Raw genomic sequence first — 15,073 nt, 5'->3', positions numbered from 1 at the left:
ATTTTTGTTGACATTGTCTAATGGTGCGTTCAAACCAAAAGTGTTACACGCGTCAAAAATGAAGTCCAACGCTTCAAGTTCGACGCCTGCGCACTTTGAATGCTGACGCTAGATATTTTTGCCCTTGTGTTTTGCGCGTCTGGTTTACATTTAAAGTCTGTGTGGAGGCGCGTCGAGGGCGCGTCTGACGGGTCAAGCTCTAGCCGTCGTTTCCCATTGGACGATCTTGACCAGGGGTCTCAAACTCCAGTCCTCGAGGGCCGCAGTCCTGCAACTTTTAGATGTGCCTCTGCTGCACCACACCTGAACAGAATAATTAGGTCATTAAGGCTCTGGAGAACTGATCTACACAAGGAGGAGGTAATTAAGTCATTTCATTCCAGTGTTTTGTACCTGTGGCACATCTAAAAACTGCAGGACTGCGGCCCTTGAGGCCTGGAGTTTGAGACCCCTGCTCTTGACTCTTCGAACAGTTCAAATCTCGCTGAGCTAGACGCTCCAACCGCGCCGCAACAGACCTCGACTCGCCTCCACATAGACTTTGAATGTAAACCAGACGCTCAAAAGGTTTTTGGGGGTGAATAAGTCAAGCAAGCTTAAGTTGTAGGTGATGTCCTGCATTAAAACGACTTTCCTTTAAAGAGAGGAAAGTTCAGACATATGTGAACATTTCTATTGAAAGAACATCATATTAAATGGGGTGTCAGTTTTCTACATTTGGATTTACTCTCCCACGCCTCGTCAGTCGTGTTGTGTGAGATTAAAACATTGACCGCACTTTTGTCTTCTCTGCATAGCACAAAAGAGCTGGTGTGACCTTTGTTTGGTCCCCGCCGGTTCAAACGATTTCAAAACTGTACACACTTTAGAAAGGCAGTGGACACAAGCTGTCTTTGAAACTGGATATCCCAAACTTTATTTTAGTGGACTTATCAGAAGTACCATGGAGAGCAGTCACAGTTAGTGGCGACACACATACAGAACAACTTTCTGCCTAACCCACTGGTGTTAAACAAAAATTAAAAACACACGTACATGCCGACAAAGAAACGAGGCATATAGGAATTATAAAACAAACAAGAAAAAAAAAAGATTATTGCAAACCTAACTTGTGTTATTGTTCCATTTTCCCAAAAAGAAAAGAAAAGAAAAAAAAAACCCACAAACACACACACACCAAATCAGCAAAAGTGAAGTTCTCCGACTACACCGTGGGAGAAGGACAGGCAGAGTGTATTAAAGAAAGATGCGATTTGAGGGATTAAAAATGAAATGTGAACGCAAAGGGCTTTAGTAACCAAGAAATCTAACAGATGGTTCAAAATAAGACAGATGGGGGACTTAAATACAGATGAGCGATTCTTTGAGACACAAAGACCATTGAGGACACACGCAGACATGTTGTGCGTAACTCGATAAAGAGGTACAAGACAGAAACGGCTAAAAAGATTGACAGAAAACGCGTCGCGGCCTGAAGTCGACGGCAACCGCTCGACTTTAAAAAAACCCAACTGGAAAATAAAGGGCGCAGGAAACTAGACAGTAGAGTTAAGGAAAACAAAGCCATCTAGGAAAGAAAAATCTGAATTTATGGAAAGGAGAGACAAGGCAGAGAGAAAGACAAGTTTTTAACTTCTCCAAAAAGGCAATATATGTCATTCTTGAGTGTAGCGAGTGTTCTTCCTTTTAAATAAATATGTTGAATTAATTCTCTATGGTTAGCGTATGGCCATATAGGTCATCCCACTGATAACACTGTACAGTATATACACAATATGATTTCTTTAAAGACAAAATAACATTTAGATGTACATACAGTATTCTTCATTTGTCAGAATACAGCCATGGTATTAAAAGTAGCAAGCCAAGTATTTCTTCTCCCTTTACCCCCCATTTTCTGCTTTTTTTTTTTTTTAAAGATTTTTTAAATTATTTTTTACAAATAACCCATGCAACCGTCATATAGATTTAAGATATATAACTCCGCTATCTCCTCTCTCATTCAATAACAGCAGATATTGCCTTTTCTATTTTCTTTCAACATAAATCTCGGTTAATGATAATGTGCAATTCATTCAGAGACTCTGCAGCTTTGATTGAATCAACAAAAAAACATAATAAAATAAAAGATTAGCTCTACACCAAAGCGTAACCAAGAAGAAGGTCAACGGAAAGATCCAAATCTGTACAACATTCAGACTTCTTCCCGTCAAAAACACCATAGGAATGGGATACGATTCTCTATAACTATGTACAGGCATGTCATCATTCATGCACAGTGTCAACAAGTAGCACATCGACATTCCAAAACATGGAAAACTTGGGAGACGGAGGGGGGGTGAAACGGTGGCTTTTCGGGGGAGGAAACTGAACAAAGATTACTGCCTGTTTTTGGTTACTTTTGGCAGAACATTTAGAAAGAAAGAAAAAGGAGGGGAATGAAAACACGCGAGGACAGATAAGACTTCATAACAATACACATGCTGGGCAGAAGGAGTCCATTGTCTCACTGGCCCAGAAATCAATGTATGGCTGTAACTTCATTATTTATTTATTTTCATCTTCGTCCTCCACAGGTTTTTTTTTTTCGTTCTGTCGTCTCTTTATTTGTTAAACGTTACCTTAAAGGTAGAGAATAACTCTTGGTAACTTTCTTTTCATTAATTTTTTTTTTTCTTTTAAATCCCAGCAGTACATTTCTTTGCTCATCTCGTACCAGAGGGGGCGTCCGTCCTTCCGTCCTTCATTTGACTGTCCAGTGTTGCATGTATTTATTTCTCAGTCTGTCAGACAGTCGGTCAAGTCAAGGAGTAAATTAGGCAACAGAGACATATCAACTTTTACATTAGTAGCAACATTATTAATGGTTAACAACTGATTCAACACCACTGGATTATTATTATTATCTTTTTTTACAAGAACATTGTAATTACTGTGTAAATCAGTCAGAACAAAAAAAAAACAAAAACAAAACAACAAACCTGTTTACAGCAAAAGCAACTCTGCTAGCAAAACGGCTCTGTAGCCGTTTCACTTGGCAACATGAAGCAGTGCAAGGTTTTTCCTTCATATTAAAATCTTACTATTGAACAGCAAAAAAAAAAGCCCCAAAATGACTGTAGTCTACAGCTCATTTGTTTAATCCATCATTGCTTTTGTTTTGTGTCCTAGACTTGTTACTCGCAGGCCCAAGCCACGAAGCTAACTCGAGAGCTATTGCAATTATTTAATAAGAATATAGGCTAATGAATTAAAAGAAAAAAAACTGCCCATTTAGTATTTACAGTCATAGCTAGCAGATTTGCTGGTTGCCGCTAAACATTTGCTAGCCAGTAAATTAGCTTCCCCACCTTGGCTCTGATGGTGTGAGCCTCTCCCATTAGCTGCACGTTAGCCAAGGCCGCTAGTCAAGGTAGGCGTATAAGAAACTGTGTGCAACAATGCTGGTGTTGCAAGAGAGAACGCTCGCCGTTTAGCGAAAGAAAAACGTTTGCTTCTGGTAAAATTGTGCAACAGATGGTCTGAATGCAAAAACAAACTGCATTGCTGCAAGTGCTTCATTCCTGTAGACTTTCTGCAACGACTAAGAAAATTCATGTCTTGAAGTCATTTAAAGTTAATGCAGCTTCTTACGTTGTTTTTTTTTTTTTTTTTGCACGTGCGAGCATAACTTCATTTTAAGTTGTTTACAGTGTATAAACCTTCAGCTCCATGCCAGTGAAGAGACAAATACATAAAAATCGACCTAGAAAGGTTTAAACAACAGCCATTTCCCGTAGCTCCTTAAAGAAATGTGATAGTATATTTGGTGTTTTTGGAAAGAGATGTTGATTAGAAAACCATTTACTGGATGGGTTACAAATATTTCTGATAGAAAGATGTCCCTTTGGCAAAATAGGGGTAAACTGCCACTCCAAAGGCTTCATACGACAACTGCTGTCTAATACAGAGCTTTTCATATTCCAGAGTTGGGTTGTTTTTTGTTTCTCCGCCATTTTGTTTCATTAGCAACACAAGTGGCTGTCTGAGCCAGGTTGTTGGATCTGTATCCGATCAAAAGTCCTCTACTATCAGCTAATTGTCTACAACTCTACTCAGTTGTTTTACAAAACTTAGAACATTTACAATGTCCTTCAAAATTCTCTGGATTTACGACCAATGAAGGCCTCTGGCTCGACTCTCACTGGCATCGACAACGGTCTTCGACAAAATTACTGCTAAGTTTACAACGGTTTACATCTAGTCCAGACTAATTTATTTTACAGATATAGTTTAAAATACTGTTTATTGTACATCAAGTAAAAAAAAAACAAAAAAAAAAAACATCTCACATGGGAAATACTTGCCAATTAAGTTGCATACAGTAGTGCTATAGTACAAGTGTGTGTACGCTGAGATACTTATGGTTGTAGCTGAATAAATAAAATAACAGTCTGAAGTCTAAACTTCTCACAGTCAAATTAGGCTTATTAATATTTTGGGCTCCTTTTGTTCCCCCATTGATGTAAAGTTTAACACCAACATCTCGGAGGGTATGTTCATCGTTTTAATGTGCGGTTTGGGATGAGTTTTGATTGGTTTTGCAAAAGTCTGGTAGGTAGAATGAACGGACAGTAAAGCTGATGTTTTAACTATAATTTTTTTTTTGCCATTTGGACCACTGCCTCTCTGCAATCAGACAATGAAATTCTTCTCTTAAGCTTCCACAGAAGTGTGCCAAGGTTTAAATTTAGCCAAAGTAGTAACACGGAATTTATAGGACAACCATTTGGGTCCTACATGATTAAAACTGGCCTTTTTTTTCCCTTTTTTTTTTAGAATTTTACCAGTGATTCAGAGACATAAAGGTCTTATGTTCAACAGTCTGAATATATAAACACAACGTGCTGAAATCATTTAGGCGCATCATCACCTTTGCAAGGCAACAACCTGGTTATTAAAATTGTGCATTAGCCTTTTTTTTCTTCTATCAACTGACTTTTATGTTTGGACTAAATATTTGGTCTTAAAAAATAGACACTTAAGAAAAAAAATGGCAACTGCCTTGTAGCTAAACCCCATTGTGATTCAGTCTGAAGGGAGCTACGCCGTGTTATGAGTTGATGTAGCTTAAAGAAAGACTAAGTGTTAGTCGAAATGGGATAGGACTCAACTAGGGATGTGATTTTTATCTGAGCACATCGAGACAATAATCAAGCACTTCTTAGTACCAGACTCGATACTTTCTCCTATGAAGCAAAATTCTATCAAGTAAGAGTCAAGAAAGGTCATCATCACGTGTTACATTGGCCTCACCATTGACCAAAGTACATCTGTTCTAAGAAACCAAAAGCCAGAATCAGGAATTCGTATTTTGTTGTAACAAAGCCCTTGATATTAGAAGTATTCAAATAGTTCACCGGACAACCGGCACCGGGTTGCTTAGGAGACGGGATGTTGTCCAAACTTGTTTAGAGAGTCAAGCCGTGTCGGACAGATTTGACAGAAAGTCCATCAGGTTTTGCAGATATTTGCATGTGTGATTTTCAATGATTTCACTGAAATATGGGTTGTGGAAATCTCAACTGTGGTAAAACAAAATAAAACAAATAAAGAAGATTAACTTTGATATTAATGCGACGACTATGGTTTCTCTAACAGTTTTTAACGGTAGAGTGGCCAGTGCGTCTTCTCAGACATGGCCTTATTAAAGGTAAAAGCACATTAACCCCCACCACCAACTTTGATTGACAAAGGACCTTAAATCATTTACATCTACACTATAAAGCAACAAGAACGAAGGGCCCTTCGAGGGGATTGAGGGGGTGAGGCGTGCAGCATTGACCAAGACATTCAGAACGAAATCAATCGAATTGAAACGTGCGTCCGCCTCAGAGTATTTACACGTGCCACCCCGACGATGATCAAAGTTACGCCACACGGAACGGCCCCTCCCAGAACAGAAATTCCCAATTCAGCATTTTCTACAAGCCGTGAGAGTCAAGAAGACCTCAAGAACAATAGCATTTTTTGTCTTGCGCAGCAACAGCAGAAACAAGAGGCTTTTTTTTTTTCACAGTAGTTTACCATCGTCCTACCGCGCCTAAGCACATCAACACACCCTGCAGACACACAGATGGTTGTCGATAATTGGATGTGGCCGAGAATCTGGTTTGCTCTTACTGTGTGTTACGCTCGCACCGACACTTTTTTGGAGCTGGACACAAGAGAATCAGTGCTCCAACTTGAGGAGGTCTCCTGTTTAGGCCACATCGTCACACTTGGAGCACTGATGATCGGGCTGGATATTTGGATTATGTCGGATTCATTTGGAAGAAAAGACATTTATCACATCCGTGCATGTCAGTAAGTTTGTCTTATGCGTTTAAACATGAATTTGCTCAAGATAGCTTGATGCGTGAGGATTTGTGGAGTAAGGGGAGAAATGTTGTTTTTTTTTTTGTATTCCTTTTTGCCATCAGTTGAATAATTTCTGTAGTGGCTTTGATTCTCAAGTATGATGTTCTTCCGTGCGTCTTTGCTTCCTTTCACCGCATTTTTAGATTCTTGAGTGCGTCTGAAAGTCCTTCACCTGTACATACATCCATTCATTTGTCATTTAACATATTGCACAGAGGGAGGGAGTATTAGATCAAAACGACAACCTTAAATATCCAAGAATCCATTCTTTTATTTTCCCTTTCTTCTATCCTTCCGGTTCTTCTGTCCCACCCTTCTCTTCGGGATCTTCCGCTCGCTCTCTTAAAAGCCTTGGATGTGGCAATAGGCCTCCAGTGAGGAGAAGAGGATGTAGAGAAGCCACAGGCTGAAGAACAGCATGGTGGTCAGGGCCTTCGCAGTCCGGGGCCCACCAAGCTCCCCGCCGATCTCAGGCCGCCGCCGGTACATCAGGGTGGCGACACAGATGAAGGCAAATATGGTGAAGAGTGTGACGGAGAAAGCCAGAGTGCCGGGGTCGACCTTAAACTCGTGGCCCTTGCTGTTGTGGTAGATGGCAGCAATGGACCACGCCACCTACCAGACAGAGGCAGACAGAAACTCAGTGATGTGGAACGCACTTAGGTTGTAGAAAAGCGTCGCTACAAAGACAAAACCAGCAAAGAGGGACATTGAAATTAGCTCCGTACTCACCCCGATGCCCAGGAACACATTGACAGCATTGGAGCCTGTCACGTTGCCAATGGAGGCGTCTGCATACTGATCTTGTATGGCTGCAACTTTACTGGCAAATGTATCTGTATGGAGAGAAAGAATAAAAAGGAAACAGATTGGAGAAAACTCACCATGCCACTTTAGGCATCAGTTTAAATATTAAAATTTACAATAAATCCCAGGTTTGGTATCGGCTTTCTACGACACAGATATCATCAGAATAACCAGTTGAGGGCTTTTTTGTGTGTGGGAGTTTTACTGAAATAATAGTGGCCATATAAACTTTGGTTTAGGTTACAGTCAAAAGGCTCGTCTTTAAAACTATAAAAATACTACTATTTTCACACGTTTTCTAAAATTCTTTGAGATTTTTAGATGGTAATGGATGAATTTAAAAGGAAGCAAGATTCGCAAGAAAGAAAAGGAGGTAAAGGGAAGGAAGAAAGAGGTAGACTAGGAAGGAAGGCAGGTAGGTCGCAAGGAATGAATGAAGGAATAATGTGAGAAAAAAAAGAATGAAAGACATGATGGAACAAAAAGTGAGCACACGACGAAGGAATGAAATAAGACAATAAAATTGGAAGGATATAAAGAAGCAATGAAGGGAGTTGGGAAGGACAGAAACCCAGAAAGTGGCAAATCAAATGTTACGATTCTCAAAATTTTCTCCAGTCTGCAGAGGAACAAGAAAACCAGGCACTAGAGTATAGATCATTAAACTTTCCTTCTAAGGTGTTCAAATTATCATTATGAGGGGGGAAAAAAAGACACTAATCTCACTGACAAAGTGCCGAAACCCATCTTGACAGTCTAACACTGAATTTCACATCCTTCATCCCAATGTACGAGCTCCATACAAAACCAGGCACAGGAAAATACACAAGCCTTATAGATGTTCGATAACTTCATACTCTATTTTAGTCCCGCATACATTATGTGTTTACATACACCAACACACACCGCATGACACGACAAAGCGACAGCAGCTTCACATTAGCTTAGCTTTAGTTCCGCAGGCCTAATTCAGGTAAGCCTGCAGAGCCAATTTCCAAATTCAAACAGGAAAGATTAAATTAGGAAACCACAGTCTTGTAGCCGTGTTGGCTGTCCGGGTGAGAAGGGATTTATTCCCCTAATCAATAATTTAGAGGGATGAATCTCCATTTTCATAGACAAACAATTTTTGGCCGGGTGGCTAAAGAGCTTTCCCCTCACACCCCCAAACGCTCCTCCTAGCTTCATGTCTGCCAAGTAACAAAAGCTCTGAGGGGGGCATGCTCTTCATTACTTTACTGACAGAATATGTGAAGGCGCTGCCAAATGTTGACAATAGGCTTTTTGGGTGAACAAGTAGCCGGTCAGCACTCTTTCTCTCTCTCGCTAATTAGCCAGACGCGCCATTGTTGCAGGAGTTTCCATCTTGTTTTTATCCGGTCGAGGCAGAGCGAGGATAGAAAGGCAACGTAAAAGCAGAGAGGTGAAGGAACAGCAGATGAATAAGAGCTTCCTGGCAGCGACAACCACGTTGGCATTTGCAGTGGGATGGAAAAAAGAATGGCCGGAAGGACAGCTTGCAAACGGAAAGCGAGGGTCAAGACAATGGACTAAAATAGTCCAGCAAAGACACACCAGGCCTGCCTCCCAATGCACCTCAATGCCTTTCAGAGCCATTCCGGTTTGGCCTAACCGTGGCTCTGTTTGCGTCAAGTCCGATGTACCATAAGCCCGCACGTGTGCGAGTTCCAGAAGAGAAGTGGTTGAATAAACAGCGCTTGTGTGTTTGTGAACAAGGCCACCTGGGTCCAATCTAATGCCATGCCTCCACCACCTGGCAAAGGCTCGCGAGTGTGTGCTTCAGTTGCTCTTGCGAGTGCTTGCGAGCCTGATTCGAGTGGGAGAGTGTGTGGGTGCCGGCGTGTTCCGTAGCTCACTGCATGTTTGTGCAAAGCGGCTTTGACTCTGCGGCTCCTTCTGTGACAGCACGTCTCCCCGGAGAACTTCCTGCCCTTTTCCTCCTCTACCTCGCCGTCCACCCCTTGCCTACGTCTCCAGCCTCTCTCTCTTCCCGGTCTTCTTTTCCCTGTTGTCTCCTGAATTGGAAGGAGACGCTTGGGAGTGTTTATGTGCTCAAGCTGGTCGGTTTTTTTTCGGCTTGTGTTATTTTCCTTTTACATTTTGTCCTTGTCTAAAAAAAACATTTTCCGCCCCAAAATTAAAATGTGAATGATTTATCTTGTCTGAACCCTGATTGCAAGCATCATCTTTTCTTTGCAACCTTTTGTGAGTTGTATAAATAATTTTACCTTTTCTTTTTTATTTAGATTACAGGTTAAATGGTAAATATTGTCCCCTTCCTAAACATAATTCCCAAGTCATCTCTTGGTAAAAACAAGTGGTGGGAATTTTTCCCACCCCAACCAGAATAACTACTTGTTGTGCAACTAAGTGAAACGTCATTAGTCTTCAACAGGTCCAGCATTCAAGTCCAGATCATTAATTTTTTGTCAAGGACCACATTCAGACTTACCACCAGAAACATCTAAAGTATCTAAAACACTTTGACTTGTAGATCAAATATAAATCGTTTTTATTCCACACGTCCTTTAAAGGATGTTCTCACACCTGACAATCCGGTTAACTTGGTTCGATTGGGGACTAAAGTTGCGCACATTTGTTACATCTTCAGCTGGTGCCGACTCAGTGCAACAAACCAAACTTTTTGAAAAACCTGTTCCTCCTCGTCGCCTGTGGTGGCGCTGCACCATGACCCATTTCTTTGAAAATGACACAAAAACCTTCGCAAAGTCCTTCTTGTGGAAATGCAAACAAAAGTGGAGTAGCGTCAGATTTGAGCAGTTGTAGAGTTCCTCTTATGTTGTTTGTAAAAGACCACGAGCCATTTGTTTCACTAGCGCTATACTCTCCTGTTGGTTTTGGTTGAATTTACCCAGAATGCCCTGCGGTATAGGCAGTCTCCTGCTTTTGGAGCGGTCTCCGTTTACATTATGCATTACACATCTGCAGATCTAAGTTTCTAGGTGGACCGGAGCTCACGTTTTTGGTCTGCATCAGAGTTCAGTTGCACATTCACACCTCCCCAAACAAACCAAACTCTCTAGACAAACAAACTAGAGTTTGATTACAGCGGACTGAATAGGGCTGGTGTGAATTAACCCTTGGACACACTGCTTAGAGACGCTTTCAGCAAGACACAGAACCGTATGACATGCAGAAATTTCCAACAGTAGATGGAAATTATGAATTAATCGGAAAAGAGAATCAGAAGATACTGTACTTCTGTGGGACAGCAAGCTAACGAGGGCTTTATTTGAGACAGCAGTCTATGACTCAGGGCTCATTGGTGTATTGATTGGTGGAAATGGATCGTTTGAAAGCCAACCTCAGCATTACCAAAACATCCAAATCAGATCAATTTAATATTAAAATCAATGAAGCAAGTCCTATTTCATATCAAGGCGAACAGTCGATAACTAGTCACATTTTCTTTTTTCGGGGGGGATTTATGACCTCAACTGACAATAGAGAAAAGGAATGATACATGAATTTTGCAGTATCCTCTCTGCTTAATGTAATGCAACAGTCTGAATGCATATAGTATGTCTGGGGTTACAGAATGCCATTTGCGCCTGACAAAAACAATGTAATGCAGAGGATTTGCTGGTTATTGATGCGGTGAAGTGACTGTGTGTGGCTACAAAAAAACATTAGCAATACCACTGCTACTGCTGAAATAAGGATGACAATGATGCCAATTTAATGTCAACGATAAATTGGTGCAGAGGACTTAGGATGGAATATGTTTTGCTGTTATGTAGCAAGTGCACTGCCCTTTGCGGTTTTGAAATTATTTAACTTTTAAATCAAATTGCATTTTCTGAATTGGTAAAAACAGTGTAAGTGAACACATCAAAATTGGTTGAGAAAAGTTTCTTGACTTAAATGTTTTTTTTATTTAAGATCTATAATTCTATGGAAATTGTGATGTTTTCTCGCCCCATTACTCACCTCTATTTTCTGAATGCATATTGCCCCTTACAAACACCGTTTAGCCCTAAACTAATTATTGTAAACAAGGCTTTTGCCAAGTCCTCAAACTACAAACTCATTCAAGTTACCATCTCTCTCACTTCTCTCTCTCCTTTTCCTCAGCTCAATGCGCGTGTTTATGCGCACCATCTGCGCTAACTGTGATACACGAGGTTAATCATCTTGGAACCGCAGCACAGGATGGGTTTTATTAGCTTTAATGGCCACCGCACCAGGGCTCGGTTTCTCCGTGTTGATGTGTGTGAGCTTGTTTTTGTATTTGTGTGTGTGTCAGAGAAGCCGGGGAGGTTCTCTTAATCGGGCTGGCAGCCTCAGGAAGGCGATAGCACTTTTTATTCCTGTTCTGAAACTCTGCAGACCGTGTGCACATCTGTTTGCAGTCGACCACTTCTAGCTGATGTATTGGTCTGTGAACCCGGCTGTTGGCAAGTGTGCATTTTTCTCTGGGTGTGTACATGTGTGTAGGATACACACAACACATTACCTTCATCCCCCGAATAGGACGACGGACCACCTGAGTGCAACTTGACGAATGGAGCTGCGCTACCAAAACGCTGTGCTCGCAATACAACAGGTTGTGTTGGCATTTCTCGGATTACATGGTTTGCAGGTAAACGTGTTGGTTCTTTGCTCTTTTGGCTTTTGCAGTATAATGTATAATCGCATGACAGGCGCTTTTACTTCCTGTTAGGGTGAACTGGGCTACAAACGTCTATCCATCAACCATTTCTGTTTCTGTTGGCCGTCATGGAAACAGTTGAACTGAACTATGTAGAAAACTGCTTACTCTGTATTATAAATGAAAGGACGAAGGACTAATAACAAAAGTTCCTGGTAATTATAAATGTGAAAATTCAGACAAAATGATCCCTGCAGGGGATCACTGATTAACGCTGACCAGAGAAAACTTTGCTCATAATGATCTCAGGGAGCTAAATGCCAAAGAAAAGATTTGATTGAGCTGATGTAACATCCAATAATGGAAGGTTATAATGAATATTTTGGAAAAAAAGATATGCGTAATCTTGCCTATGCATATTTCAGAGGGACAAGGAACAGTTGCTAACATCAAAGTATTCAAATAACTGATTTTTTAAACATCATGTTCTCACAATTAAGATTTCGAAAAAAGTGCCAGGAGTTTTACTTTTCCACCTCAGTGGAGTACATGGTAACAAAGCACAGCCCCTTCCCCACCTGTTGCTGCACACTGAATCAACAAGCTCAAATGAAGGCGAGTCTGTTAAGCAGCGGGCTGCAGTAAAAACATAATATTTTGCGCAACAAGCATTTCAAAATGTACAAGAAAAGTAGCAGGGATTTTTTAAAAATTATTTTAAAGTAAATAATTCAACTACAAATATATGTGTAATAATCATTAGTCAGAAGAACTGCTGTTTTTTTTTGTTTTCATGAAAAGCTTTTTTTTTTCTTTCTAATACTGTGACGTCAACAGGCGCCTACATTATTCCTCAAGGCTGTGATGCTGCAAGAATCCCGACGCTTAGTGCAACTGTTGTATGTGCAGCTTTAAATTTAATGACTTGAGGAGCCTTGCACATTCATTTTTAATTAACGGAGATGCTATTAAGAATAAATAAAATGTTAATTTGAAAAAGAAAATCTACTTTTGTGTATAAAAAGCTTAGATGCTCACAAACAAGTTCGACTGACCATTTGTTTTGGATCAATGTGATTTTATTTGACGGAAACTTTGTTTGGAAGTCATTCTGACCTGGCGCGGTTTGACTCGGAGGTTTCCAGGCTCAGCAGGGATTCGGTGAACTTAAATGAGATTTCTGCGGCCCACAAGGTTCTGCTTGGTAGGAGCATTTTGGTGCTTAGAAAACATTTTTCTGCCTCTGCCTGGGGTGGGTGAATGAAAATATAAACCATAAAGGTAAAACGTTTAAAAATGCCTGATGATAAGTGTCGAGATATTCGCTTGTAAAATTGTTGTTTCACCTTTTTGGAGAATTAAGCTTTAGTTTTTGTGAGATTGATGGAAAAAAAAATAAATCAATCCCCTTACTAAATCGTCACAATATTCAGAACATGAACATGCTCTCACCTGGCACAGACGTCCCCAGTGCCACAAATACGACTGCTGTGACGGAGTCTTTGAGGCCCACGGTGCAGCCAAAGTGAGAAGCCAGATCCCCTGCAAAATATCACAGGAAGTGCATCACGATGACGTCATTTACACAGGAAATGCTAAATGTCGCACTGCATGAAACTTAAAATGGCAACCCGATCAACGTAAACAAGTGAGATGTAAAAATATAAATTTATTCAACTGGGCAAAAGTTAATTAATTTCAGCTGAAAAAGTGAAAGTCATACAATATAGATTTGATTCAGTTGTAGAGATATATTTCAAAGTTTTATGTGGATCTAGTCTGATAATTATGGTTTATAACTAGTAACTAAACAATTTATTTATTTTTTATTTTTTACACAGAACCATTATGAGTATAGATGGGCCAATAAAATATCAAGAATATTGACTTGACAGCTGTCCATGAGTTAGCTGGCCTGTACATGTTAAACATATAAATGGAAAGTTGGGTGGAAGAAAAACATATGACCAAAAACAAGGTATTATTAAGGGTAAGTGCAGCCTTCTGATGATTGGTTAAGCAAAGTTCAAAGATTTGCAAATGTCACATTGCGGATGACATTAATCTACATTTAATTTAGAAACTATTAAGATTCTCAGAGTAGACAGGAATAGAATCCACGTTTCTTGAGGTCCAGTAGAAAGTTTACAGATGCAGTGATGATTTGGGGCGCCACGACATCTGCTGCTGTTGTTCCACTTTATCAAGTAAAAAAGTCAGCAGAGCGATCTACTGGGAAAATTTACCGCCTTTCATGCTTCCTTCGGCTGACAAGCCATATTTTCCCCCCTACAGGACTTTGCACCTGCTTACACTGCAAGAGGTGCCAATACTTGCTTTACAGACCATGGTGGTACTGTGCAAGATGATTATTAAAATTAACTATAAACACTTGAAATAAAAATTTTATGAATGAGTTTCTCTCTATATATACAGTATATTGCTTGGAATTAAATACAATTCACACAAATATCCTAATTAATCATGATGCACCTGTGTAGTGAACTACTTTATGGGACTTTGTGCTCACCGATGACAGCAGTGAGCAGTCCGATCATACAGATGGACACGACGAAGCAGGCCCAGCCGCTCCAGTAGTCGGTGGGCGGAACGAAGGCGAACAGAACCTTCCAGAAGACGGTGAGGAAGTGCATGACGTAGTCAAAGCACGACGGCAGTTTCTCCTCGCCGCACTCCTCGTCGTCATCATCCTCACCTGGGAGGAAGAAACAGAGTTCAGGCAGAGCCTTGATTGGGATTTCTTTCTTTTCTTTTATTTCTCAAAGCCGAAAGAATCAAGGACACAGCATGAACGGGTAAGCGCAGATGTGAACTCTGCGGTGCAGTTGTTTGTCAGAAATGCCAAAGGTTCAGATGAAAAACAACAACAACAAAAAATCCCCCAAAAACCCCCCAAATTATATTGACTTTTCCCATGTTGTGATTCTCGAAAGGTTTTTCCATGCTGGTTTCCGCTGCGCCTCCTGAGTGATTTCTGCTGGCAATTCTGCAAAGTCAGTTTGGTTTAATAACCATGGAAACAGGGGAGTTGTTTACCGGTGGGTGAAGCTGATTGCTTACAGTGAGATGTCAAATCTGTGATGGGTTTAATAAAACACACAGTCAAGTGAAAACAAAACCAAAAAAAAAAAGGAAAGGAAAAAGTGCAATGATGGTACAATGTTCCAATTCTATATGCAAAACAGATTCACAATGGGGGAAAAAAACTACACT

At 40.5% G+C, this 15,073-nt stretch overlaps 1 protein-coding gene across 2 annotated transcripts in view; it reads right to left on the bottom strand.

Annotated features, from left to right (window-relative positions):
- Nucleotides 1-888: 888 nt before the first annotated feature.
- The window catches only part of slc8a1 (solute carrier family 8 member A1), a 153,756-nt gene continuing 139,571 nt past the window's right edge, over nucleotides 889-15,073 (bottom strand). For both annotated transcript variants that reach the window (XM_023327442.1, XM_023327441.1), the window contains exons 8-11: nucleotides 14,370-14,555; nucleotides 13,292-13,381; nucleotides 7,132-7,235; nucleotides 889-7,014 (exon numbers count right to left, since the gene is read on the bottom strand). In XM_023327442.1, the coding sequence (XP_023183210.1) occupies nucleotides 6,742-7,014; nucleotides 7,132-7,235; nucleotides 13,292-13,381; nucleotides 14,370-14,555 (653 nt within the window). In that variant the 3' untranslated portion in view covers nucleotides 889-6,741. The remainder of the gene's footprint in view (nucleotides 7,015-7,131; nucleotides 7,236-13,291; nucleotides 13,382-14,369; nucleotides 14,556-15,073) is intronic.

The sequence above is a fragment of the Xiphophorus maculatus genome, chromosome 22, assembly GCF_002775205.1.
Source record: "Xiphophorus maculatus strain JP 163 A chromosome 22, X_maculatus-5.0-male, whole genome shotgun sequence".
Classification (NCBI taxonomy): domain Eukaryota; kingdom Metazoa; phylum Chordata; class Actinopteri; order Cyprinodontiformes; family Poeciliidae; genus Xiphophorus; species Xiphophorus maculatus.
This window is presented reverse-complemented; position numbering and strand designations above follow the sequence as displayed.